The sequence below is a fragment of the Emys orbicularis genome, chromosome 1, assembly GCF_028017835.1.
Source record: "Emys orbicularis isolate rEmyOrb1 chromosome 1, rEmyOrb1.hap1, whole genome shotgun sequence".
Classification (NCBI taxonomy): domain Eukaryota; kingdom Metazoa; phylum Chordata; order Testudines; family Emydidae; genus Emys; species Emys orbicularis.
The window spans coordinates 322,822,297-322,849,962 of NC_088683.1; the positions used below are offsets into that span (position 1 = coordinate 322,822,297).

At 43.9% G+C, this 27,666-nt stretch overlaps 1 protein-coding gene across 1 annotated transcript in view; it reads right to left on the bottom strand.

Annotated features, from left to right (window-relative positions):
- Positions 1-27,666, bottom strand: part of MTUS2 (microtubule associated scaffold protein 2) — a 58,003-nt gene that overhangs the window by 16,719 nt on the left and 13,618 nt on the right. The window contains exons 3-4 of the mRNA XM_065423280.1: positions 11,242-11,456; positions 2,738-2,843 (exon numbers count right to left, since the gene is read on the bottom strand). Of these exons, the coding sequence (XP_065279352.1) occupies positions 2,738-2,843; positions 11,242-11,456 (321 nt within the window). The remainder of the gene's footprint in view (positions 1-2,737; positions 2,844-11,241; positions 11,457-27,666) is intronic.

Here is a 27,666-nt window from a genome sequence, read left to right on the forward strand (position 1 = left end):
ACAGCTCAGTGCTGGCAGGAACCAGGGGAGCAAGGAAAAGCTCCTGCCTGGCTGCTGGGCCTGAAATTAGATGAGCCCTGAGGTAAGGGTGAAGGTTGGTGAAGGCTGGAGCCTTGGGGAAGTGGCCCAGGGAACTGAAAGCAGTGTAATTAAAGAGACACGATGGCACATGGCTGTTATTTTTACGGTCCCTGGGCTGGGACCCGGAGTAGTGGGTGGACCAGAGGTCTCTCCCATAGCCACTGGGGAGCTGGCCTACAATCAGACAGCAATAAACCCCCAGAAAAGGAACTGAACTACTTAGTGGCCCAGCTGGGGAGCTAGGAACCAGAATAGACTAAGAGGGCAAAACTATTGCCTCCAGGCAGGAAGCCCTGGGGGTATGGCCCGATACCAGGGCCGGGACTATTTAAGGACAGCAGACACACTCAATCAGAAGGGGTGCTCGGGAGAGGTGGGGTGCCATGCCGTTATAATAGTTCTTTAAATATTAGGCATCTCTTGTGTGTGTGTGTGTGTAAGAAAGAGTGGTACCCACTGAATATCAATCCACACAAGAAAATTGATGTGTTTTGTGTTTTATTCTGAAGTGCCTATCTGATCAGATCACATGGACACACAACAATAAGGCAAAGGATTGAGGGTAAAATTTTCATGTGTGTCTAAGTGACTAAGAAGCATATGTCTATTTTCAAAAGAGATTTAGGCCCAGATTTTAAAAGGTATTTAGGTGTTGCTTTGCTCAGCACTGCAAGGCCTAAGTGATTTTGGAGCTTAAATCTCATTTTCAAAAGTGAAAGTCAAGGGGACTTAAGTTCCTAAATGCCTCAGTCACTTCTGAAAATGAAACTTAGGTTCCTAAGAGGTATTACAGTGCTGAGCGGAGCAACATCTACATATCTTTAAAATGCAGGTCTCAGAAACCTAATTCCTATTGACTTTCAATGAAGTTTAGGCTTCTAAGTGTCTATATCTCTCTTGACAATGGGACGTAGGCTTCTAAGACAATGACATTTTTGAAATTTTTACCCTAAGTTCTGGATCTCCATTACCTGGGAATATCACCAGTACAGACAGAATTCAGCTCTCAGTTGCACCTATGCAGCTCTCAGTGACTTCAAAGGGAGTCATGCATTTGAATCTCATTTGGCATAATACAGACTTCTTATACTGTACAATCCTGAGTGGTGCAGAGAGCCGTCAAGTGAAGCTATGGGAAGCTGAGGGATCAGGCCTGAAGTTGTTCTTAGTTTCATAGAATCATAGAATATCAGGGTTGGAAGGGACCTCAGGAGGTCATCTAGTCCAACCCCCTGCTCAAAGCAGGACCAACACCAACTAAATCATCCCAGCCAGGGCTTTATCAAGCCTGACCTTAAAAACCTCTAAGGAAGCAATTCCACCACCTCCCTAGGTAACCCATTCCAGTGCTTGGTTACAGCATGACAGTTCCTTCCAATCTAAGTAAAGGATTCTTCCCATGCAGTATTTCTGTCTGAAATGCACTGTAGCACTAACCTCTTCCTTTTTTAGCTCCCTTTATAGGTGTTTAATGCTATTCACTGGTGGGCTTATATATAACACCATTAGCATCAGGGTCTTCATTTTAAATCATGTCACAGCTGCATTGTCCAAAGCAGCCGTTTCCTTCCTTTTGTCTCCACAGTTAATGCTCACCATCCTTCACAGCCTAAGACAATTAGCTAAAACTAACATTTCATTTCACGAAGGGCCTGCCCGAGCACGGTCCCGAGTACCTCTCAATTCTCACTAACCCCCAGGGAATGGAGGGCAGGTGTCACCTTGCAGGGTCCAGCTCGACATTAGCACCAACATGTCTAGTTTAAGGCTGTAACCATGCTGCCATAAAAACAATTGTCCTTTCATTATTCAGAGGTCAAAACCATTTGCACACACGGTAGGGTATCTATTATACACCACATCAATCAATATAAAATCCCTACAACTGGCCAGTAATGTTTAGGCTTATGACATTATTCTCATCGAAGCCCCTGCTGTAACAGAAAAGCTGGCACGCAGCTTTACAAAACGAGGGGGAGGAATCGGTGACTAAACTGGGCTGGATACTATGTGCCTGCTGGGAGCCTCTCTGCAATGACAAGGTGTGCGTAATGTCTTGCATTTTGATACTGGCTGTTCAGGAAGGGGGAGGTGTTGGGGAGCAGCCGTTCTACTATGCTGGCGCCCATAGCAATAGCCCTTAACTTATACCTGGCCAAATCAAACCTCTGCCCATTGCAGCACTGACTCTAAAGTGCAGAGTTATTCCCTGCCCTGTATTTACTAGTGGGTTCAGTCTAATTTTAAATGTCTACAACAATGATGCTTCCATCAAGAGTGACTGGAGTCCTCTTGTGTTCTGGCGTGGATGTCGGGGTATACTGAGCGATCGGAAGGCATGCGTTCTGCCTTTTCTAGTCAACCCCTATCTTAAGCATTATGCATGTACTGAGGTGCTTTTCTGCTCTCGTCCTTGGCAGCAAAGACAGCCGATGAAGGTTTATAGGGTTTCATTGTGGAATATTGTTTCCTCCCTTTATCACCTCCCTACAGTGCAACTACATACTGAGAATTCAGTCCAAAATTAGAGGGCCAGGATTATCAGCCAACTGCGATTTTATCATCTGATTGGGATTAAGGAGCTTCAAGCCTATCTCACAGCACTCCCAACTTTAGGACTCGGATGGCTCCATATGTATAAGTGTCCCAGGATTACCTTGAACTTTGTTGTCATGATCATCCTGGAGTACTGCAATGGCAACTGTGTGATTGTTTTCCATCTCTAACATTGCAGCTTCGTGAGTGGCTGAAATATCTTCCACCTGTTCAAAAGACGACAAAATGAAGTAATGGACAGAAAAATATTAGTGCTATGAAGCATCAACAGGAGGAACTATCAGAAAACACCAGGGACTTGGAAAGTTACAGATGACACGGATTGAGTGCAACAGTTCTTATGTTATCAAGTGTAATGATTAATTGCAGAAAGTGTGTTATGACTCCCCGAGTGATGGGATGTGGGCACTGCATGCTGCTCTTGCAACTTAATGGTAACAACAGTGGTATTAAAAAAAAACAAAAAACAGTCTGAAAACCTTTCATTTGTCAAGGCCATTTATGTGTTCAGAAACTTCAGCAGCCCATAAACTGAAATGCTATTAACAAACCAGACTCTCACGTATGATCTGATAAACAGACCCAATTCCAAGATATCCTGGGTTTATTGCCCTTCATAGTATTCTACTACAATTATTTTTATTTTAAGACCTTGAGTTAACCTCAATGGAAGATGCCAAAAAGATTTAGCATTTATTTATAGAAAAACAATGAAAATAATAGCTATCGGCAAATATAAAATTGAACAATAATTATTTAGAGAATCATCATTACAAACTCCTATTCCCAGCTAAAATGCTCATATGCTTATTAATCCAATCCCAGTAAGTCAGTGATACCCTTTGTTAATATACGCACAAGCATTTTCAAGTTGGTGCAGAAATAAATCATTGAGATGCCACTGAAATCAGCAAGTTTCCCTTCGTCTTCTCTTACTGATGACTGAGAGCTTTCCTGTTGTTTCAGTCAGTGCAGTAACTTACTGATGCAAACAACAATGACAAAAGCTACATGACAATATATAGAACAGGAAACCTTTCCACTGCCTACATGCAGATAACACACCTGTTGGTTTTGTGTAAGGAGCATCAGTGGATCGTTCCTTCACATCTTTTATTATAGGGTGTGTGGATAAGATATAGCCAGATTCCAAATTTTTCTTGTTATGGCCATGAGACCCAGGAGTGAGAATATAGAATTACTTGACTGCAATATTAGGCCAATCCAGTGGCTGAATAGGCAAGGAGGTGAATATATTAAAAAAAGTGGTTCAACAAAGTGCACTTTATTCTTCAGCTCCCATTGGTGGATCACACACTGGTTTATTTTTGATATGATAAAGACAATAAAGAATAAATATATATAAATAAGACCAATGGGAGTTTTGTCTGAATAAATCACGTAGGATCAAGACCTCTTAATTTAGCTGAGATTCATTCTTAGCACCAGAGATGTGCATCAAGTCAAATATGATGGGATTGTGCCATGTATCTGTTATCGAAACACAATGCTCATAAAAAAATCAAGTAAAACAGAACTCAACCTTTTGAATATTCATACATACATGTCCGGTGACAAATAATCACCATCTCATTCTGATTAACTATTGCAAGGATTCTACAGCTACATTGTTTCTTGTGACAGCGCTGATCATACAATTAATCTACCACATGAGACTCTGGAATCATTTCAATCTCTTTTACCGGTGGTTTCCCCCGCACTTTACATTTTGAGTGCAGTTAGTGTTCTTGAAAGGTGCCAGGTTGGCACTCCTGGAGACTGATGCACCTGGCATCTCTATGGAACAGACACATCACCAGCTGTGACAAGACAAGCTTCTCCAAATCATTCTAACCTGGAGCAGGAGGAACTGCCTCTTTGTTTGGTCTCCAGGCTTGTTCAAACCTTAGTCTACAATGGTGCCGTGTAGTACCACTTGCGATGGTGGTTTCTGTTGATTTGGACAACTGTCCTAATGGAAATGGACTAGTACCATCAACTCACATCATAACAGGCTAATGAAAAACCATCGGATGGCAATGAGTCCTTGCCACTATTGACCCAATGACCTAATGCTGAAAAGATCTGTATCCCACTTCCAATTTCTGGGGCCCACCGGCCTCCGTCAGAGTAATCTTCTGATTGCCACATATAAAGGACTATATAAGTCACTTGCTCTTCTGGGCTTTGTGAGTTATAATGATCACATTCCCTAATCAAACATATTCTCTTGCGTTGTTTTGTAATGTGGTGTATCAAACAATTGTATTTTTATAGTGAAACAGCTGTTCACTGTGAAGTTGCTTCATGCACACAGCTGTTTTATTTACACTTAATGTTAGTTTAAAGAACAAAGACAGAGCCACAGAACTAGTGTGGATAAGAATAAATGTTTTACTACATTTAATCATTCAAAATATCAAAGTTAGCTCAGACATCAGCTGCCAAATGCTAATTAAATTAGATAAGATTTACATTTAGAATGAAAAATATACATTTAGTTTGGAATTTGAAATTATACAAACTTGTCTTGATGATAACATGAGAAGAGACAGTGCTATGGTTAAGAATTATTCATAAAACAAAGTGGGATTTAGTTGCTGAGATGAGATCTAAAGAGTGAGTGAGTAGAGGGCTGGGTGGCTTAGTGAGCTGGTACTGGTGTATGAATACCATCAGCCCCTTCCCCTGGTATGTATATTCTATTTGTTTGTATGTCAGCCTATCACCACCTCTGAAGCACTGCCAGAATTCTTTACCTTGTACTTGCTTAAATCTTTATTCATGCCTTACTTGCTTTCTGTATGAACACCACTGCATTGGAATGACTATGCTAAATCCCTAATCTTCTGAGATCTAGGAAACAGGAGGCAGAGTTCCTTTCTTCACCAGCTTCACTGGCAGGTTCCTTCTCAATAAAGCCAAAAAGCTAGTTTTCAAAAATTTCTCCATGGATTTTGCCCAGCCTACATTTCTGACTCCATACCCATTTTCCTTCTGGCTCCCTTTGTTCTTCCAGTGTAGCCTCCTCTGCCACTTTTCATAGTAGGTAGATTCTTTCGCACATGGAATCAGGTCTCCTGGGTTCTAAACTTAGCTCTACCACTGATTCACTCGTTAATCTTGACAAAGTCACCTAACCTCGTTTTTCTATCTGTAACAACTATCTCCCAAAGGAGTTATAAGGCGTAAGAACATAAGAATGGCCATGTGGGGCCAGACCAGTGGTTCAGAAGACCTGTCTTCTGACAGTGGCCAATGCCAAATGCTTCAGAGGGAGTGAACAGAAGAGGACAACTGTCGAGTGATCCATCCCCTGTCATCCAGTCCCAGCTTCTAGCGGTCAGAGGCATAGGCCTGGTCTACACTGGGTGGTGGGGGGGGAAGAATCGATCTAAGATATGCAACTTCAGCTACAAGAATAGCATAGCTGAAGTCGACGTATCTTAGATCGACTTAGATTGACTTACTCCGCGTCCTCGCGGCGCAGGATCTACGGCCGCCGCTCCCCCGTCAACTCCGCTTCTGCCTCTCGCAGCGGTGGAGTTCTGGAGTTGACGGGGAGTGCGTTCGGGGATCGATTTATCGCGTCTAGACGAGACGTGATAAATCGATCCCTGATAGATCGATCACTACCCGCCGATCCAGCGGGTAGTGTAGACGTACCCTTAGGGACACCCAGCCCATGGGGTTGCAACCTTGACTAGGGTGACCATATTTCCTATGCTGAATACGGGACACCTGGTAAAATTACTTGTATTCAAGCGAGTTCAACGGCAATCAATCAGAACTATGCAGTACAAACATTCAAATTAACATCAAGTTGACTGAGCCCCTGTTAAAAAGAAATACTGCGTACTCGGATTCTTTTTATTTACCTTTTTATCGTTAAGGCTTTAGGGTTCACACGGGGAGAGGCGACACACACCTCACTCTCATACACCTCTCTCACATGGGTGGGGGTGGGTGACCGACCGACCTGATCCTCCCTGTCCGGTGCTCTCTGCCCTCCATGCCTGGCTGGGCCTCTGGGATGGGCTCGCCTCTCCTGGTACCTGGTGCCGCATCTTCCTGAGGCAACGCGTGGGGGGGCATGCTGGGTCACATGCCCCCCTCCCCAGATTTCAGCCAGGGTTCAAACCAGAATGTGGCCAGGAGCAGCCTTTCGACACTGTGTGGGAGGGAAGGGATGGGAGCTGCTTCCAGATGCGGGCGGGCGGGGGGAGAGGAGGGATGACCTGACCCGTCTCTTTGCAGATCTCATCTCTCCTCCCCCCGAAGCAGCTTGTCCCTTCCTGCCCACACAGTGTCAAAGGCAGCTAACACCTCCAGGCTGCTGCTGGCCACCGAAATAACCCAGCTGCCTTCTGTCCCTTCACTACAGTGCGGGCAGGAAGGGGTTAAACCCTAATGATGCATTGTGCACCAGGGCCCAGGGAACCTGACTGCAGTGGCTTCAGCGAACCCGGCCAGAGAGGTGGCTCAGCAGAGGAGGGTGCCTAGGGGACGGAGCAGCCCCGCTCCTGGGTGGGGAGGAGGCGCAGGTGAAGAGGGTGCTACGCCCCTGCCTGGGGTGCTGCTGTGGAGCCTGCAGGGTTGGGGCGCGAACAGGCTGGAAATCCCCCCACCCCCACCACTCCAGAGCTTAGCTGAGGGGTGGAGAGGCTTCCCCGTGTCAAGTGCTGTGCGTGGCTTTGGCACATACAGGGCTCAACTCCTCCTGGCCAGCGCCCCGGGTCGGAGGGTCTTTGGCTTTCCCAGGGTACCGGCCCAGCCAGAGGCAGTGGGGGAAGGAAGGAGCCTGCCGGCCAGGCTGTTGGTGAGCTGAGTGCTCTAACCAGGGCTGGTTCTCTGTGCAGCGCTGGGAGCGGGATGCATCCCGCCGGGGGGGATATGGAGGAGCAGCTGGGCTGGGGGGTGAAGGGGCAAAGCAGGGAGAGGACAGCGAGAGGGGAGGACGTAAAGGACCGATGGGTGGGCAGCAGAGGCGACACGTAACTGGCCGCCGCCTGGTGCCTGCCCACACTCACCAGCCACCGCAGCGTGCAGCCAGTGCCGTCCGGAAATGGGACGGAGGGTGGGGCCCTGCTAGCCAAGAGCCGGCATCCAGCGGGGGCTGCGCTGAAGGACCAGCAGAGGAAGAAGCTGGCCCCGTGCTCTGCAGCTTTGTCCCACCACCAGCCTTGCACTACCCACCCCCATCGTCAGCCACTGGACGCCCCCCCTCACCGCTGGTGGGCAAGAGGCTGGCGATCAGGGATCTGGCCAACAGCAGGACTCACCAGTACTGATGGAGGGTGCGGGCAGGGGAGAGACAGAAAATATGGGACAATTTGCCCATTTTTAAAGAAAAAGTTGGGACACCTGCAGGAGGGCTTAAATATAGGACTGTCCCCTTAAAAATGGGACGTCTGGTCACCCTAACCTTGACCATCTTGGCTATTGATGGACCTCTCCTCCATGAAATTAATTAATTCATTTACTAATGAATAAATATTGAGCGGAGGCCCAAACTGGAGAAGTGTAATGAGCTGGAGAGTGCTGTACATGGGTAAGATTGTTAGGAAAATGTTTGAAAACCTGGAACACAACTTTACTTTGGATTTAAAAAAAATCTTGATTTAACTTAGTGTTGGACTGACCAGCCCTGAAGACTAATTCATATTTTTGTATGGGACACTGCAACCCTTGAATGACACAGACTTACTTCCCATTGCTTCAGCTGGTAATAATGTGGTGGATTAAACCATAACAGACTGGGAAACGAGCAAGATAAATATGCTAAGAATCCAATCCCAGCACAACCTGTCTGACCTGAGTCAGCTTATTTTATAACTAGAGTAAGAGCAAAGCACCATCCTGCCCAATAGCTCTAAGAGCTGCCCAAGAAATAAATAGAAACACAGCACTGCCAAGAAAACAAAGAACAAAAAACAAAAAACCCAAAGCTTAAATCCTCAGCAATTGAAAACCTCACCTATGAGTTCCCAAACAATCAGTAATGTCTGATAGTACATAGACTTCACAACAAGACATCTTTAACCAACAAAAATGACTCAACATAAAAGGGGTAAAAACAACACGAAGTACGGTTCAATATAGATGGTAAAAGATTAAGAGCGAAGAAAGGAAACTCTCTAGCTTAAAACACAAAGAGCTTTTGACTCAAACTTTCACAACACTTCCCACCACATACTAGGAAATCAATACTCAGACAAAAGCATTGGGTAAAACAGCACAATTGGGAAGGATTTAAGATCAATAACTATAAAAGGATTTAACAATTCAGAATGGTCAAACCCCAGCGAGAGCACTCCCATCCCCGCCACAAAGGAATCAAACCTTACATAGGAGACGGAAGGAAAACATCCTTGATAAAGACATTAACTAGAATCTGCCATAAGAGATTAGCAGTTCATTGACTGTGAGGGGAAAAAAAATAAACAACATGTGAACGGACACCTTCAGGCTAGAAACGGAGGAAGACGGATATTCTCTATGTACATTCTCAGACAAAAAGCTTCCTTTTCAGCGTTAAGCTACACTGGAGAGCTTGTGGCTATGCAGTTATCCTGGCGAGAGCTAGTTGGGATTCAGAGCAGGATCTTGTGTCACCCACGTCCCAAGGGCGTGCCCTAGCCACTGGGCTATAGGCTATTTTAGGATGGCTCGCTCTCTCTCTCTCCCTAATTTTGGAAGGTCTCAGTTTCAACCCAATGCTTTGAAATCTTAACAATTTTCACAGGACGGGAAGACTGTTTCCTGCCCAATTCTAGTCCTGACAACTCTAGTGTCAGCCCCTCTGGTTGTGAGTCTTAGATGCACGTTTTCCACCATTTTCCTCCTCTGCGTACCATCCAGATGACAGGACAGTAGATATCAACATAACATGGTGCAGCACCCCATCTCTTCCAGGCCAACACTCTGAGCCTCCATAAGGAACCATTTGATAAAAATAAAATCATCATCTCCCCACTTTGTACTCGTACTCTCTTCCCAGGATCTCAAAGTGTTTTACCACACACGAGGTACAGAAGGTGAATAATATCCTACCCATTTCACAGACAGATGAACTCAGAGACATTGGGTCTCATTCTCATGTCATGCACCACTATGCAGTCATTTACTGTTGTGCAAAGTCAGGGTCGTCCTGATTGATTAGTGCTTTACATTCACCTCACACAATTGCAAACGACTACACAAGGTACAAGGATCAGGGCCAGAAAAGTTAGGTGACTTTCCCAAGATCACTCAGTGTTTCAGAGGCAAAGCCAAGACTAGAACCCTGGAATTCTGAGTCCCAGGCTTTTGCTCCAAACACGAAACTATGAGATACATATTAGAGAATCCAAGTACTGTACATGCAGCCCTATGTGAAATTTCAGCCACGAGACCCTGCAGGCAACAGACTAGTCTGTCTCTTAGGTTTCAGGGTTAGATTCCACCCAGACATGATGAAGATATAGAAATTACAAGGAGAAGAGCCTTCCATGAATAGCGTTGGTTAGGGCAGGTCTACACTACCGCTTAAGTCCATTTAACGTACGTTGTAGGGGTGCGAAAAAGCTTCCCCCCGAGAGACACAAGTTTTGCGCTATCCATGCCAGCGCTGTGTCAGTGGGAGACACTCTCCCGCCAACATAGCTTCTGTTTCTTGCTGAGGTGGAGTAATTATGCCGACAGGCGAGCGCTCTCCCGTCGGCCTAGCATGTCTTCACCAGACGGGCTACAGTGGTGCAGTTGTGCCGATGTAGCGCTGTAGTGTCGATTTGCCTTTAGTCTTTGGATAAAGTCTGTCAGGGCTGAAATCTTTTTAACCATGTCAATTGTTAATTGTGTGCAATATGAATAATTAATCAAAGTCAGTGGAAGGAGTCATTTCCATAAACCACAGCAGAGCATCCTGCTAGCACGTCCGATTCTACCACGGTCTACACACGAGTACAGTAGTAGGCCCATATGTGAGTTAAAATGGTTATGCAGTTAACTTATTAAAAAATAAGGCTAAAAATACTATATGCTATGTAATCCCATTTATTTAGGAAAGAAAAGCAGGAGAAATACTTGAGGCTCATAGTCAAAGTTATGTGCTCAGTTAGAGGCAATAATGTCTAATGGTTGAACAACAGAAGTCAGGAAACCTGGATTTTATCCTGTGTCGTTGACAAAACATGTGCCGTTGGGTAAGTCACTTCACCGCTCTGCCCCACTTTATCTGTAATTTGAAATATAACTGTGCAAGCTTCTGCTGCCCTTATTTGCGTTGAGAAGTATCTTACTTAACATGTAGATTCAGTCAACTCAATGGGGTACGGTACTGCTCATAGTGAGTAAGGGTGGTGGACGGGGCCCAATATTTATATTTGGTACCGCACAAGTGAGTTATCTGTAAAGCACTTTAGGATGTGTGAATTAAAGGCATTGTACAGTCAGAAGTATGTGCTTTTCTTTAGACTAGGAAGGGTAAGAAACTTGGATCTTCTACTAGTTATCAGCTTGTTACAATGTCTTCATACTGGAGAAGGTCACAACATTCAGCTGGACAGTAACCTGCACTGTAATTGCATTGCTCTATCCCCCTAATGTGAATAACTTATGGCTGACCTGTTCTTGGTGCTGACACTTGATCCTCACAAGTTGAAGTCTGTGTTCCTCTTGCAAGAGGTCCATTTCGCCCCTGTACTGTAACTGCAACCTCTCCTCAAGGGCACGCAGCTCTTCTTGCTGTCGCCAATGCAGCTTCCTCACCTCCTCCTCAAACCTTCTTTCCAGTTCCTCCTTCTCTTTTTGTAATTTCTCACATCTTGCTGTGTTGAGAGCTGTGGAGAAAAGAAAGCACAATCGGTAAAGTCTGAGATAGTAATCTCTATGGGCAGGGGCTATCTTTTTGGTCTGTATTTGTATTGTGCCTAGCACAGTCGAGTCCTGGTCCATGACTGGAGCTCCTGGGCTCCACCACAGTACTATTTGTATTAAACAAATAATAACAAAGTTGCAATAGATACAGAAATGATTACCACAGACGCACACACAGACACTTCAACTCACAATACAGATTTAACAAGGCATTATGCGTTGCCTTAGGGAGGGCAATTCTATTGCTGTCATAGGTGTTACTCTGGATCTAGAATATAAGTCTAGCTTTCTGATGTCATAATTTCTATTTCTGTTTTCTGATTCTGATTTAATGCTTTGTCTAACAACAATTAATAGGAAAGAAGTGGATTTCTACTGCTCTCTGCTGAGACACAGTTAAAAATCATTCTATCGACATGAAAAATTGGAGCCTGGAAAGAAACTAAACAGCACAGACCTGGTTCAGCAACAAATCACATATAAAAAGAAGAGCTTGAAGAAATAAATGCCCACTTTTTAAAGTTGTTTTTGTATTAAGTGGTTTGTGTGTTTCATGGACCTAGAGAATATAAATGTAAGAGCAACATTTAAGGCAACAAGCGATGGTGGGATTTACACTCTCATGATCCATCATTATTATTATTCCTCTGAGTTAATGGGCCATATCAGAACTGGTGTAACTGGGTGCAACTCCAACAGAAGTGCCGGTGAAGTCAATGAAGTTTAACCTGCTTCCACCAGGCCTGAATTTGGCTGTAGGAACATACAGATATTGTTCCAAAGCTCTGAGTACGACAATGGTGTGGATGGTTCTTTGTTTTCTTCATCCATCTGCACCACCGGAGAGTTTCAAAATCCATGTCTGGGTTCAAGCTGAGTGAAGTTGGATAGAACCCACGGAGAGAGCAAGCTTGCTAACTTTTTAGAGATCTCTCAAGTAGGGGAAGATTGAAATCAACAGGAAATTTAAAGTTAGAAAAAAATTAGTGAAGCAAGGAAACAGATGTGTTTTGAACTGTATTATGGCATTGATCTATCTGAGATCCTCCACCCATAGGCATAGCTTGTTTGGAAGAAGAAGCAGCTTCTGATGAGACTGGCTGTACCAATTTAGTTACCCATCCTGCCTTCCCATTTTGAAATCTCGAGATTGCTGACCAATAATGGCCTAAATTAGAATGGTGGATGCTGTTGCAATTCTCTGTGAACAAGGCTCATATTGTTTCATAAACACACTTGCTCTATAATTTCCATGTCACATTCACTCAGCTTACTTGCCAAAGCCAGTGGTTACTACTTTTATCACTGTTCATGTTCTTTTCTGCTTTTTGTTATGTCATGAGTCTGAGCTCATTCTTCATGCAGAAGCTGCCATGGTAGCACTAGTTTGTCAAATAAGATACATCTACACTGTGCACTAGTTTCAGCGGCCTGTAGAGTACATACAGTACAAACACAGCTATAAACAGCACTGTAGATTGTGAGGCATGGCTTAGGTGAGTAGAATAAAGACATGCCTGAACCCTGTGGGTGTGTACCCGGGTACATATCCTACATGGCTCTTTACTCGCCCAAGCTGTGCCTCCCCATCTACACTGCTGGAGCCTTTCCCTACTGCAGGGAGATGACGGAGCCTTTCCCCGCTGCCTCCCCCCTGCCAGAGCCTTTCACTTTCAGTGTGGACACAGCCTTCTTTTCACTGAGGTGCGTAGCTACCCATATCCTACATGACGCCACAGGTGGTGTGCAGTACAGACGTAGCCTTCGTTACAGCAATGGTGTCAGATATTTTTTATTTTTAAAGAGACACTTTAAAATGGATTAGGGCAAAGATTAATAAATCATAAACACAGTCTCATTTGGGGTTTGGATAAAGTAAGACCTAACCAGGATCTTTGCCAAACTCCCCAACCAAACCGTGTTTGAGGTTTGAAAAATTTCAATTAACCTGTTTTGAATCTCCCCCCATGAACCTTTGCAGCTCTTGGTCTGGCTGGGACCATAAGCATAAGTACTGAAACATCAGGATAAAGGGCTTTTAATGTGGGATTTCCAGTCCATCTGGAAGCAGGAAGTACTGATAATCTCAAGAGACAGCCTATTTCCAATGTATTCAGCCCAATATTGAAGACCCCACCAAGAGGCATCTGTTTAGTTTATGTATTCTAGAAATCCCCTCATCATTCATAGAGTCATAGAAATGTAGGGCTGGACAGGACCTCGAGAAGTCATCAATCCAGCCCCTTGCAATGAGGCACAACCAAGTAAACCTGGACCATCCCTGACAAGTTTGTGTCTAACCCGCTCTTAAAATCCTGCAATGATGAGGATTCCACAACCTCCCCAGGTTCCTTCCTGCAGAAGAACCATGGGAAGGGGAAAGAGATCCAGGGAAATGTGTGTGTTTGTACTTCCTGAATTCCTGAGGCCTAGTCTTGCTGGTGGGATGGCAATTGCAGAGAGGCCTGGAGGCATGGCCTTACCAGGTGTAATTCAGCTCCCAGTGAAGTCCCTGGGAATCTTTCTACTGCCTTCAGTAGGGCCCAAAGGCATTGATGTTCTAAGATTCATGGATCTTGAAGCAGCTACACAGGTGATCTGCCCCTCTGCGCTACTCTTCGGATTCTCCTCTTCCATGGCACCATGGCTGATCAGGAGCCAGGCTGCCATGCCTGCCACCTGCCCTGGAACCCCTTTGGAGGGGGCTGACAGCATGGAATGGAACTTGTGGAAGTTAATGATTTCAGGGTCGCTATTAACTTCCATAAGAATTTGCCAGCAGATTTCCTGGAGGAATGGTGCCATGCACAGCAGCTGATTCCCCCCGTGCCACTACCTTCACTCAACCATGCCCCTATCAAAATCCAGGGCCCTGGCCAGGGGTTTTTGCACAGATGAGGTTTCACAGGACTGGAGGGAGCAGGTGGCTGCTGCTTCTCTGAGTGTGTTTCCCTCCATCTGATAGTTTTTGAGAGCACTGAAATGGAGTTTCTGCCCTTCCCATGTCTTCTGCACCCTACAGGGGGAGGGAAAAACCAATAATTCTGCAAGATCAATATATGCAATGTATGAAGTCCTATTACATGCCTTGTACATGAAGTAGAAGATCAGCAAGTTATATGGACATTAGATGAAGTTTCTTTTCTCTTGCGGTTTTGTGTTATAATTTTAAATGCTCTCTTATTATTTTGTTGCGTGACTATACAGAGCTACATTTTGTGTTAGCTTCCATTGCTGTGTGAAACTATCAACGAGCCAAAGTACAATGAGATCAAGCTTCAAGGTCTGTATTCATTATAATTGAAACCTACTCAAGCTTTATATTGGAATTATAATGAAACCTGTCCTTCAGCAATCTCTTTAATGAGATTGCACAACACACAGGCATAGGCTACGAAATGACACTTTTTGAACTAGAAGAAAGTAACTGTCAAACACAAACCATAAACCAACACGATAAAAAAGTAACAAAATCCCTCAAATACAAAGCAATTGTAGAGGTCTGAATAGAAAGCCCACTAATTTTGCTAATGGGGGATGGGGGATGGATGCCATGCTGATCTTAAACACAAAAAAGAAGCTTCCAAGAAGTGGAAGATTGGACAAATGACCAGGGAGGAGTATAAAAATATTGCTCAGGCATGCAGGAGTGAAATCAGGAAGGCCAAATCACATTTGGAGTTGCAGCTAGCAAGAGATTTTAAGAGTAACAAGAAGGGTTTCTTCAGGTATGTTAGCAACAAGAAGAAAGTCAAGGAAAGTGTGGGCCCCTTACTGAATGAGGGAGGCAACCTAGTAACAGAGGATGTGGAAAAAGCTAATGTACACAATGCTTTTTTTGCCTTTGTCTTCATGAACAAGGTCAGCTCCCAGACTGCTGCACTGGGCAGCACAGTATGGGGAGAAGGTGAAGAGCCCTCTGTGGAGAAAGAAGTGGTTCGGGACTATTTAGAAAAGCTGGACGAGCACAAGTCCATGGGGCCGGATACGCTGCATCCGAGGGTGCTAAAGGAGTTGGCAGATGTGATTGCAGAGCCATTGTCCATTATCTTGGAAAACTCATGGTGATTGGGAGAGGTCCCAGATGACTGGAAAAAGGCTACTGTAGTGCCCATCTTTAAAAAAGGGAAGGAGGAGGATCCGGGGAACTACAGGCCAGTCAGCCTCACCTCAGTCCCTGGAAAAATCATGGAGCAGGTCCTCAAGGAATCAATTCTGAAGCACTTAGAGGAGAGGAAAGTGATCAGGAACAGTCAGCATGGATTCACCAAGGGCAAGTCATGCCTGACTAACCTAATTGCCTTCTATGAGGAGATAACTGGGTCTGTGGATGAGGGGAAAGCAGTGAACGTGTTATTCCTTGACTTTAGCAAAGCTTTTGATACTGTCTCCCACAGTATTCTTTCCGGCAAGTTAAAGAAGTATGGGCTGAATGAATGGACTATAAGGTGGATAGAAAGCTGGCTAGATCGTTGGGCTCAACGGGTCGTGATCAATGGCTCCATGTCTAGTTGGCAGCCGGTATCAAGCGGAGTGCCCCAAGGGTCAGTCCTGGGGCCGGTTTTGTTCAATATCTTCATTAATGATCTGGAGGATGGCGTGGACTGCACCCTCAGCAAGTTTGCAGATGACACTAAACTGGGAGAGTGGTAGATACGCTGGAGGGTAGGGATAGGATACAGAGGGACCTAGACAAATTAGACGATCGATCCAAAAGAAATCTGATGAGGTTCAACCAGGGCAAGTGCAGAGTCCTGCACTTAGGACAGAAGAATCCCATGCACTGTTACAGACTAGGGACCGAATGGCTAGGCAGCAGTTCTGCAGAAAAGGACCGAGGGGTTACAGTGGACGAGAAGCTGGATATGAGTCGACAGTTTGCACTTGTTGCCAAGAAGGCTAATGGCATTTTGGGCTGTATAAGTAGGGGCATTGCCAGCAGATCGAGGGACATATTCCTCTCTATTCGACATTGGTGAGGCCTCATCTGGAGTACTGTGTCCAGTTTTGGGCCCCACACTACAAGAAGGATGTAGAAAAATTGGAAAGAGTTCAGCGGAGGGCAACAAAAATGATTAGGGGGCTGGAGCACATGACTTATGAGGAGAGGCTGAGGGAACTGGGATTGTTTAGTCTGCAGAAGAGAAGAATGAGGGGGGATTTGATAGCTGCTTTCAACTACCTGAAAGGGGGTTCCAAAGAGGATGGATCTAGACTGTTCTCAGTGGTACCAGATGACAGAACAAGGAGTAATGGTCTCAAGTTGCAATGGGGGAGGTTTAGGTTGGATATTAGGAAAAACTTTTTCACTAGGGGGGTGGTGAAGCACTGGAATGGGTTATCTAGGGAATCTGATGGAATCTCCTTCCTTAGAGGTTTTTAAGGTCAGGCTTGACAAAGCCCTTGCTGGGATAATTTAGTTGGGTATTGGTCCTGCTTTGAGCAGGGGGTTGGACTGGGTGACCTCCTGAGGTCCCTTCCAACCCTGATAGTCTATGATTCTATGGATCACTTGATGATTACCTGTTCTGTTCATTCCCTCTGGGGCACCTGGCATTGGCCACTGTCGGAAGACAGGGTACTGGGCTAGATGGACCTTTGGTCTGACCCAGTATGGCCGTTCTTATGATAATGGATCTTGCTATCAGCTAGTGAGTCACTAGTATTGTGACACTGAGCTTTTGCTTTTCTTAACATAAAGAAATTGCAACACAAATGCAGGAGCAATGTGAAATAAATGCCTGAAACCCCAGAGCTTCACTGTCGCGGTGACAGATGGCAAATTAAAAAATATAATGTTCCTCAGATGGAGCAAGTCAGTGGAGCTATAGTGATTTACACAAGCTGAGAATGTGACCTTTTAGATTAGATGCAGTACATACCTACAGATATAGATCAGGTGAGATAGGCAGACAGATTAAATACAACAGGTAAGATGAGAATTTTAATTTAGGAGCTCCATTCTCCCCTTTAGAAGATCCACACCCCATAACTTCAAAATATTGTTGGATCTTTGTGTGCAGTAGGAGCAATAGAACTGAGATCAGAATTATGCTCTTTGATTTTTCTGGATCTCTTCTTGAGCATATAGCATTATCAGATCAACCCCCCTTTTAAATAAGGTCCATATTTAATGCATGTGTAACCCTACATATGGTCCCACATTTCTGCATTTTCCTTGTTGTCACATCTTGGCTTTTCAGGAAATGAAAAAGGATTCCTAGTTAACATTAAGTGGAAATAATTTGGACCAGCATTATTTGAAGTTCACCTGGGACTGATCTGACACTTATTATTTAAAAAGGACCATCTGTGATTTGGTTAGAGCTTGGGGCATATTATTAAGAGGAAAGTACAGAGAACACAAGGAGTCCTCCCCTTCCCTCCCTTGTGCCTCTCTGTAGGCTCCAGACACAATTCTACTGTCCAGACACAAAACTACTAGGGAATACAGGCTACTACCCCTGCAGGTGCTAACTAACCTAGAGAGGTAGCTCAGAGGGTAGGGTGGGGCCATCTCTCTTATCTCCTTTGCACTGGTTACCAGAGCTTTCTGGGCATGGAGAGGAGCATCCATGTGGCATCCACTGAAGGGGTGGCAGAGCTGCTGCTGTATCATGTGCTCCCTGGGAGTCTCCAGGAAGAATTCTGTCTGAGAATTATTCCTGGGGGCTCCTGGTGCAGCCTGGGTCCTGGCATCAAACTCACAATGGGGCCCTACATATATTTAATGAAAAGAAGATAATAATAACCAGTGATTTATGGCTGGAATGGCCTTGCTTATGGGTTGGTCTGTTAACCCATATTTAACAGTCAGTTCTTCACTATGAAAATGAATGCCCTAGCCCCCACTTTTGGAAACAGACGTGGGCTTCATTTTATAGTACAAAGCTTCAGAAGAGAGTCCAAAGCACAATGCATATGGTGCAACGGCACAAGGCCAATGTCAGGACGAAGGCTGTGTTTATTGGTAACAAACAGCAAGTCCATATGTGCCCAAACTAATGCAAAAATTCAAAAACTTAGCAGCTCCTGGAAATTGCAACAGTCACTAACATGGTAACAAAACAAAATCTACATCCCATCAAGAGGATTTCAGGTTGGATTTTTCCCCGGTGGATATTTCACTTGTACTTTCCAGCCTGGAAGGGACTTTGATATAAAATGACATTTACTAGGATGACAACCTGCTCCAGGTTAAATCACAGAGTTGACATCACTGCTCCACAGCTTTCCTAGCACCAAGCTGATGTTATTTCCCTTGGTGAATGACCTGTAGACTATTGTGTGCAACAGACAATCAAAATGTATTTCAGGCCCAGTTCACAATGCAAGGAAAAGCTAAATGTCACCAATGGAATGTCACTCCTGCGCCTCTCGCATAAAACTTAACTGAGCAATGTATTTTTATACTCAGCCTTTATGTTCAAGTGGACTGCGAAACCGAGTGCTGATGCCAGTGTAACCACTCATGTAGTTGACCTGGTTGCAGTGCTGTTGTAGCCGGGTTGGTTGGGAGATATGGTGTTTTTGTCACCCAAATACACCGAGAGAACCTGCTTCAATATGAAAAAAAAAAAAAAAACCCAAAAATCTCCGATCGCACACCCCTAGTTGTCACCTACAACATCACATTGGAACCCTTATGGGGTATCATTAAACAATTACAATCCATACTCGATGGGGACCCCATCCTGAAAGAAGTCTTTCCTAGTCCCCCTCTTTTGGCCTTTAAACAATGCCCTCAACCTCTCCAAGCTCATCATCAGAAGCAAGCTCCTCACAGGCCAGGACACACCAACTCAAAGCAGCAGCAGCCCCTGACAGAACAATAGATGCAAAACCTGCAGTCAGATCCCCACTGTTATGATGATCAAACTCCCCCCCCACACACACACCATCCAACACACCTTTCAAGATCCATGGGTAGGGTTGCCAACCCTCCAGAATTGTCCTGGAAACTCCAGAAATTAAAGATTAATCTTTAATTAAAGATTATGTCATGTGATGAAACTCCATGAATATGTGCAACCAAAACTGGCAACCCTATCCATGGGTCCTGCACATGTCTATCACAACATGCGGTATACCACATCCAGTGAATTAAATAAATAACAACTATGTCGGTGAAACCAGACACTCATTATGTTCTCACATGAATTCACACAGGAAAATGATAAAAGACAAAAACGCCCTATTATCTGAGGGCAAACAGTTTTCGCAAAACTATCACTCTATATCTGACCTATCAGTCCCCATCCTCAAAGGAAACGTGTGCAACACCTTCAAAAGAGGATCCTGGGAGCTTAAATTCATAACTTTGCTAGACACTAAAAATCCTGTTTTTAAAAAAGACCCTGGATTTATGGCTTATTACAACAATCTGTAACCCACTAACCCCCCACAATTTTTTGTCCTATGATTGCAGAGGTGCTAACTGGCCATTTCACCTTCAATGGTCTCTTACAATATGTGTTAACTATTTATGCTAAACAATTTGTTTCACCTTGTGTTTAGCTGTGAGTTCTGAGTACCTTTCCCAGACCTGAAGAAGAGCTCTGTGGAGTTGCTTGAAAGCTTGTCTCTCTCACCAACAGAAGTTGGTCCAATAAAGGATATATTATTATCTCACCCACCTTGTCTCCCTCACAGTTTGTCTGTTTCTGATCAGAGGATTGCTCTACAGTCATTGTTCAGAGATTATGAGCCACATAACTTTATATTACATATGGGCTCTCTTTTCCTTAACCTTATTTCTGACTGACCGTTGTAGATAAACAGAAAAATCCTGCAGGCCTTATTTCTCAGACTTTGATGGGATTTTTGTGAATAAGGATTGCACGATTTGTCCCATAGACATCTATAGCAGTATTATGCACAGGTGTTTTTAAACACCTGTAAATTCGGATGATCTGGATTGTACCTCAGGATGTGAGTATTTCCTATTTAACTAAATATCTAGCTATTTACATGTCTCTCTCTCTATAATACTTTATTTGTTGCAAACTAATGGATTATTTTGATCATTTTAAAACCAGGTCCAACACGGTTTGGAATGGCCTCATCTCCCACTGATCTGAAGGGGAATTGAGGGTATTCAACACCTTCCGGATAAGGCCTTTTTTCAGCTTCAATGGCTTCCCAGGAACGACTGAAAAGTGCATATGTTTAACACTTATGAGAATCGGCTTCTAGTTCTGGCACTGACTGTGTGTAATGTGTTAAGAGCACTCGCATTTCTGGCATAATGTGTGGGCAGATCTTGATTTTATAAGATAACACAAATTCCTCAGTGTTTATAGCACTGGATATCCATGCATCCCCTATGAGTACCAGGACTGGAAATGTACTTTCCTATTTCACTCTAATGGCAGATTTAAGAGTCTTATAACTGCTGCTACTTTAGCAGTAAGGGTTACATTTGCCAAGCAAGCTTTCTTTGAAACCAAGATGTTAAATGCTCTGAAATTAGGATTAAGTTTTGTTATTTTACTCCGTTGATTATACGAGGCCTATCACCAACTCCCACTGAAGAAAATGGCAGCTGTATCACTCAGCCCGTCACATGATTGGGCCCTATAGCAGTAATCTTGAGCTATAACTACCTCATACCTTAGAGGTTTTTAAGGTCAGGCTTGACAAAGCCCTGGCTGGGATGATTTAGTTGGGAATTGGTCCTGCTTTGAGCAGGGGGTTGGACTAGAAGACCTCCTGAGGTCCCTTCCAACCCTGATATTCTATGATTCTATGATTCATAGACATAAAATGTTTTTACTCCAGAAAATGATCCCAATCAAACCAGTCTAGTCTGGGCTTGGTACATTGGTTTATTCAGATGTTTATATGTCTGAAAGCCTTAAATTATTATTATTTTTATGGGAAATCACGAACAGCTGACAAATGTACAAACTGATTAACCAGGCTGTACTTCATTATTTTTAAGTGACTGGGAGACATTCCTTTTTATTCAGACAGAACGCTTTGTATTCAGAATATCCAAGAGTTAGGTATGCATTATATGTTTTCCCCAAATCCCTGCCATGGAACTTTTAACTACCATTCTAGCCTATGATGGGCTATAGCCTATGATGATTCATTCCTTTGTTTGCTTAAAGGTTGGCAATAAAAAAACAGACAAATATGAGAACAAAATACCTTCTGTGACACAGAAATGCCCTGGTGGGCATATTACACCTGTGTCCGACTAGCTTCTCTTCTCAATATTTCACTGAAGAGAGTCATGTGCAGTCTCTGCTGAAAGCTAAGAACTCGTTAATTGTCATGGTTATTGCACAATGTTTGTGTGGGAAAGAGTTTAAGAGATAAGTAAAATGTAGGATCGTAGGTTTTAAAACTGTTGAAGTGAAATTTGTCACAGGAGGCAAAGCAGGTCTCTGAACTGACTCAATCAACACTGAGAACAATCAGCATCCTCAATTCAGCCCAGCCCTGTGTTCAGTCTGGGGAAGATGCAGATGTCAGTGTTTACAAAGACAAAAGAACCCCAAGAAAAGACCCCTTTGGACTCAGGCTAGGTCTACACTACCCGCCTGAATCGGCGGGTAGAAATCGATCTCTTGGGGATCGACTTATCGCGTCTCGTCAGGACGCGACAATCGATCCCCGAATCGACGCGCTTACTCCACCAGCGGAGGTGGGAGTAAGCGCCGTCGACTGGGAGCCACGGCAGTCGATTTTGCCGCCGTCCTCATAACAGGGTAAGTCGGATCTGATACGTCGAATTCAGCTACGCTATTCGCGTAGCTGAATTTGCGTATCTTAAATCGACCCCCCCCTGTAGTGAGGATGTAGCCTAAGAGACAATAGTCTGTAACTGTATAAGAGCATAAGAAAGGGCACAAGGTGTTATCCATTACGGGGAAGTCACTCTGCCAGTGGTGGCGTCTCATGAAAGGTAAACCCGAGCTTTCTGGACTGGGCAAGCACTACAGGGACTGACCATTGGGTCAAGAAAGTAACTAGTTAATAAGTATAGGCTACAGATTGCATTGGATGTTTTTCTTTTACCTGTAACCTTATTGTTTCCAAATCCTTGTACCTGCTTTCGTTTGAATCTTTACTCAAGCTCTGTTAAATACACTTCAATTTGGTTTTACTATAGACACTTCTAAATGCTTGGTGCTAAGCCCATATGTAATATAAAGACGTGCTGTACAGTGGTGAAGCCAGTAAATTGGATTGCACTCCTTCCACAGAGGCAGCGGAATGGTCACACTGCATGTGTCCAGAAGACAAGGGACTGGGCACTTGAGTGTAAGAAAGTGGGGTGTGTAGCTAACCTGCAGAGGGAAAAAGTGGGGCTTGTGAAGCCCAGAATGGCATATTGGTGCTGCCAGCAGCTGGTAGCTGGGGAGAGTTTCCCCGGTTGGCGTAGACAAGGCTCCCTCCTGCTGCAAGCAGATGATAGTGATTCACCCCGAACACCTTGGTTAACCCTGCGAAGTGTCACACCTTCCCTTACTGCTCCCTGAGTTACACATGCCGAGATAAGGAGTTTATGCATTTCTTCTTCATTAAGATATATGTAGCCCCTGTTTTGCATCACTACTATTAAAAAAAAAAAAAGCAAAAGATTGTGCTAAAGTGAAGAGATATCATAAATCTTTGCACTCACCATTCCCCTGGCCCACAGATTTAAAACACAAATTCTTTTCTTTTATTGAAGAAAAGGCTAAAAATAAGTTGTGTAGGACAGATTTTTTAATGAAGAAAAAATACTAAATAAGTCAGGTTATTGTAAAACATGTCTTCCTTAAAAACCCATTAAAAAGCAGAAAAGTTCATATTTCATATGGATGGATATATACCAAAAAGTGCCCTGCTGATCAGTTTTTTTAATACCCTGCCCTCGTGAAATACCTGCACATGTTCGTCCTTCAATCCATGACTTGAAAATGTCCTACCAAGATTTCCTTCCTCCTGACTTTTTACGGGTATTTTTAATAAAAACTAAAAATCCACAGTTCAGAGCTCTGTTGTACTGCCTCAGGCCACCTCAGCACCCAACTCCAGTGTATGGTCTCTGCTTTTTTAAAAACATTTTATTTCATAAGCATAATAAACAAGAAGCATTAATAATTTTCCAAAATAGGAGCCTGATTCAACACCCATTGAAGTAAATGGAAAGCCTCCCTTTTGAATTCAATGGCCACGGGATTAGGGGACCTGTGTGCCCAGAAGATATCTCCTTGTCAAGTATTTGAGCTCTGTAAGTATGTTATAAGTCCTTGACTCACTCTGATTGTTAATAAGAGAAGGCAGAAACTTTCTAATACAAAACCAATCCTATGTTAGCAAGGATAAGGAGAGTTCATTGTTTGGGTAGTAGGGAAGGCAGAAGTTACTCAGATGTTTAAACAGAAAAATACTGTACTATGGCCCAGATCCTTAGCTGTACTGCAGCCATTTTGTGTTGACCTACTGGCACAAAGGGACCCTGTAGACTTCTAGCTGACCATAGGAGGATTACCCCAGTGTAGGGGGAACCCTCCAGTGGCATGAAGCCAATGTCGTAGTAAGAGGTCTGGTCTGGTCTGGGTTAAGGGGGTCAGGCCAGGGTGCTCCTGTGCCCTATTGATTCCTGGCTTCTATGTTGGCCCCTTTTGACCTTTGGCAACCACTGCAAGTTAGCTCACACCTCAGACTGCTCTATCTCACACAGGGGACAAGATCAGTGCACTGCCCTAAAGCCACCTTTGTGATGCCCTCTATTCAATGAGGAAAAAGAACGCTCAACTGTAGCTGTTGTGACTGGGAGTAGCAAGAGATGAATTCCTACTTCTTTCATCCCAGGAAACATAGCACAAAGATTGAGTCGAACCACTAGTGATGATAAAGAAGTTGAAGTTAAATCTTTATTCGTTCATCATATGCTATTCCACATATGCTGTTCAAAATTCTCTATTCTGTCCTGATCACATAGCAGCCCTATTGCTGGTAGTGCCTCACTCTACTCAACTATAGGTGTTTTATAAGACAGGCATCTGTAAAAGCTACGTGGAGGTTGAGTAGAATCCAGAAATCGCTATTGTAGATTTGTAAGAATCAAATCTGTGTACTTTTTCAGCTGGCTTAACAAACACTTCTTGTCCTCTTCACTTAAGGAGTCAATATAAGTACCTTCATTAGTCAACTTCCGGACTGAAGTCTTTGCTTCTTCCAGTACATTTTCAATGGATATCTCTGATAGATCCAAGGGTAGCTTTTATTGCTGGACAAAGATCTACTACTGTTGTAGCAGATGCCTGGATGACATTGTTTAATGACCCAAGTGGTTTCAACAGTAGACTTACAAGAGAGAGAATGGCGATAGTCTTCTCTGAACTTAGTAACAAAGGTAGTCCACCCCCTCACTACTTAGATCTGTCCTATCTTGGTGGATACTTTCCAAAGCTAGTAATAATGGCTCAGTAATTTTAAGACAACAGCCAAGAATAGCTCATGAGAAAGCCAGCAGGTTTTCCCAGGTTGGACTAATTTGAACTTCAATCCCAGTGTTTGTTTCCAAGACGTTCAGTCCTTTTGGACTCTTGCTGAAAAAAAGAGTATAAAACAGCCATTACATTTATGATGTTTTAATGTCTTTTGAAGATTCTGCAGCTTGTACTAGTGCTAGTTGGAGTAGATGGCCTCTGCAGTGTGTATAGGAGAGATTAGGGTTACACTTTTCTCTGAGCAAAGCTTGTACTCCACTATGTCTTCCAGAGAAGTTTGTAGCTCCATCAAATGCACAAGCAGCCATCTGTTTGGGGTTCAATTTACAAGCATTTAACTCTTTTAAGATGTCACAGATGCAGCTGATGTGTCTTCTATAACCTGAACATCTAGAATGCATCTACTGGCCTACTACGGACATCAAGATAACATATGCAATGACTTAATACTTGATGCCTATTTGCATTGGTGCATTCATCAGCCATGTATGCACATATTTTGAATATGGTGAGAGAGTTCTTCACTTTTTCAATTGCTGAGTCTTTCACTGTTACACCGCATGCTTCTAGAGAGTCAGCTGAGTTTTTTCAGAAAGATAGCGAGCATTTTCCAGTCTTGTTCGAAACCAGTGTCCAACTTCAGGATTAACAAGTGACAATGCACTGGCGTCCAGTTTGTAGTGTATGGTATCTCTTGCTTAAATAGAAAGTATGATGCAACAGCCATGTTGGTTCACATAAACTGAGTTGTGTCTCTAGCATTCTTAACAGCCTAATTAAGTTCTTCTAAAATTGGCTTTGACAGTAACTGGCTTATAAGGCTTTCTGCATGTTGATGCAGTCCAGAGGCATGGTGTTTTGCCACCTTTTCATATAGGTTGTCAGTATTGGCTTAGCTGATCAGTCTGGCAAACCAAGCTCCTCCACTTTTACTATATAAATCCATGATATGCCCACATCTTGAATACTGCATGCAGTTCTGGTCACCACATCTCAAAAAAGATATATTGGAATTGGAAAAGGTTCAGAGAAGAGCAACAAAAATGATTAGGGGTATGGAACAGATTCCATATGAGGAGAGATTAAAAAGACTGGGACTTTTCAGCTTTGAAAAGAGATGACTAAGAGGGGATATGACAGAGGCTTATAAAATCTTGACTGGTGTGAAGAAAATGAATTAGGAAGTGTTATTTACCCCTTCACTTAACACAAGAACCAGGGGTCACCCAATGAAATTAATAGGCAGCAAGTTTAAAACAAACAAAAGGAAGTATTTCTTCACACAATGCACAGTTACCCTTGGAACTTTTGCCAGGGATGGTGTGAAGGCCAACATTGTAAGAGGGTTCAAAAAAGAACTAGATAAGTTCATGGAGGACAGGTCCATCAATGGCTATTGGCCAGGATGGGCAGGAATGCAACACCATGCTCTGAGTGTTCCTAGTCTCTGTTCGCCAGAAGCTGGGAGTGGACGACGGGATGGATCACTCGATGATTCCCTGTTCTGTTCATTCCCTCTGAAGCACCTGGAATAGTCACTGTTGGAAGACCGGATACTGGGATAGATGGACCATTGGTCTGACCCAACATGCCATTCTTACATAAAAAATAATTATAATAATCAAAAAGTTTAGTACAGAAACTCCCCAAGATAATGACCTCTTGAGATAGTGACTATGTGAGATAATACTTTGGCAAATAATGCATTTTAAAAATCTTGGCCTACTAGGAAATATATATTTATATAAGTTTCCCAGTCACAAATCTAGCATTCTGGAACAAAGTCACTAAAACAAGGTCCAATGCTTTGGCCGCTGTTGTTTGTCATGCCACCGTTCACTCTATTGCTCCACCCCAATGGCCCTGCACTGTAACCTTCTGCTGCCATCTGCCACTGTGATCTCTATAAGTCAGTCTCTCGAGGTTCCACCCAGCTCTCAGTGGGGGAACCTCACAGCGAGTGCAGGCTGGGCCGTCTCTTCCACAGAAATGCTGTTCTGCAGCAGGTCTAAGCACTTAGATCTGATTATCAGTGATTTCAGCTTTAGTGGTCACTTAACAAACCAAATATCAGAGGGGTAGCCGTGTTAGTCTGAATCTGTAAAAAGCAACAGAGGGTCCTGTGGCACCTTTAAGACTAACAGAAGTATTGGGAGCATAAGCTTTCGTGGGTAAGAACCTCACTTCTTCAGATGCAGGATTTCCATTACTTGCATCTGAAGAAGTGAGGTTCTTACCCACGAAAGCTTATGCTCCCAATACTTCTGTTAGTCTTAAAGGTGCCACAGGACCCTCTGTTGCTTTTAACAAACCAAAAAACTTTCTATGAAGCCTAATCAGCTCTCTCTCTAAACAGGAGAGAGGGACAGGTCAAATAGTGCCTCTGACTCTTAGGCAGAGCCCACACCACCAAGCAAAACACCTATACCCCACCCTCTCTCTCACTAGGATATGGCATCCAAACCTCCTGCTTAGGGAGTGCAGTTCAGTTGAGGGTGACCAGTGCTTAATTGGTAATGAAAGAGGTGCCGGGGCTCAAGCAAGTTTGTTACTTTCATAACTGATGTGACAAGCCCAGAGGTGCCGGGGCTATGAACTGCCGAGCCTAGAGGTGCCGGGGCTCAGCCCTGGCAAGCAGGGCCGGTGCAAGGATATTTTGTGCCCTAGGTGAAACTTCCACCTTGCACCCCCCTCCCCCTCCACTCCCCCCGAGCATCGC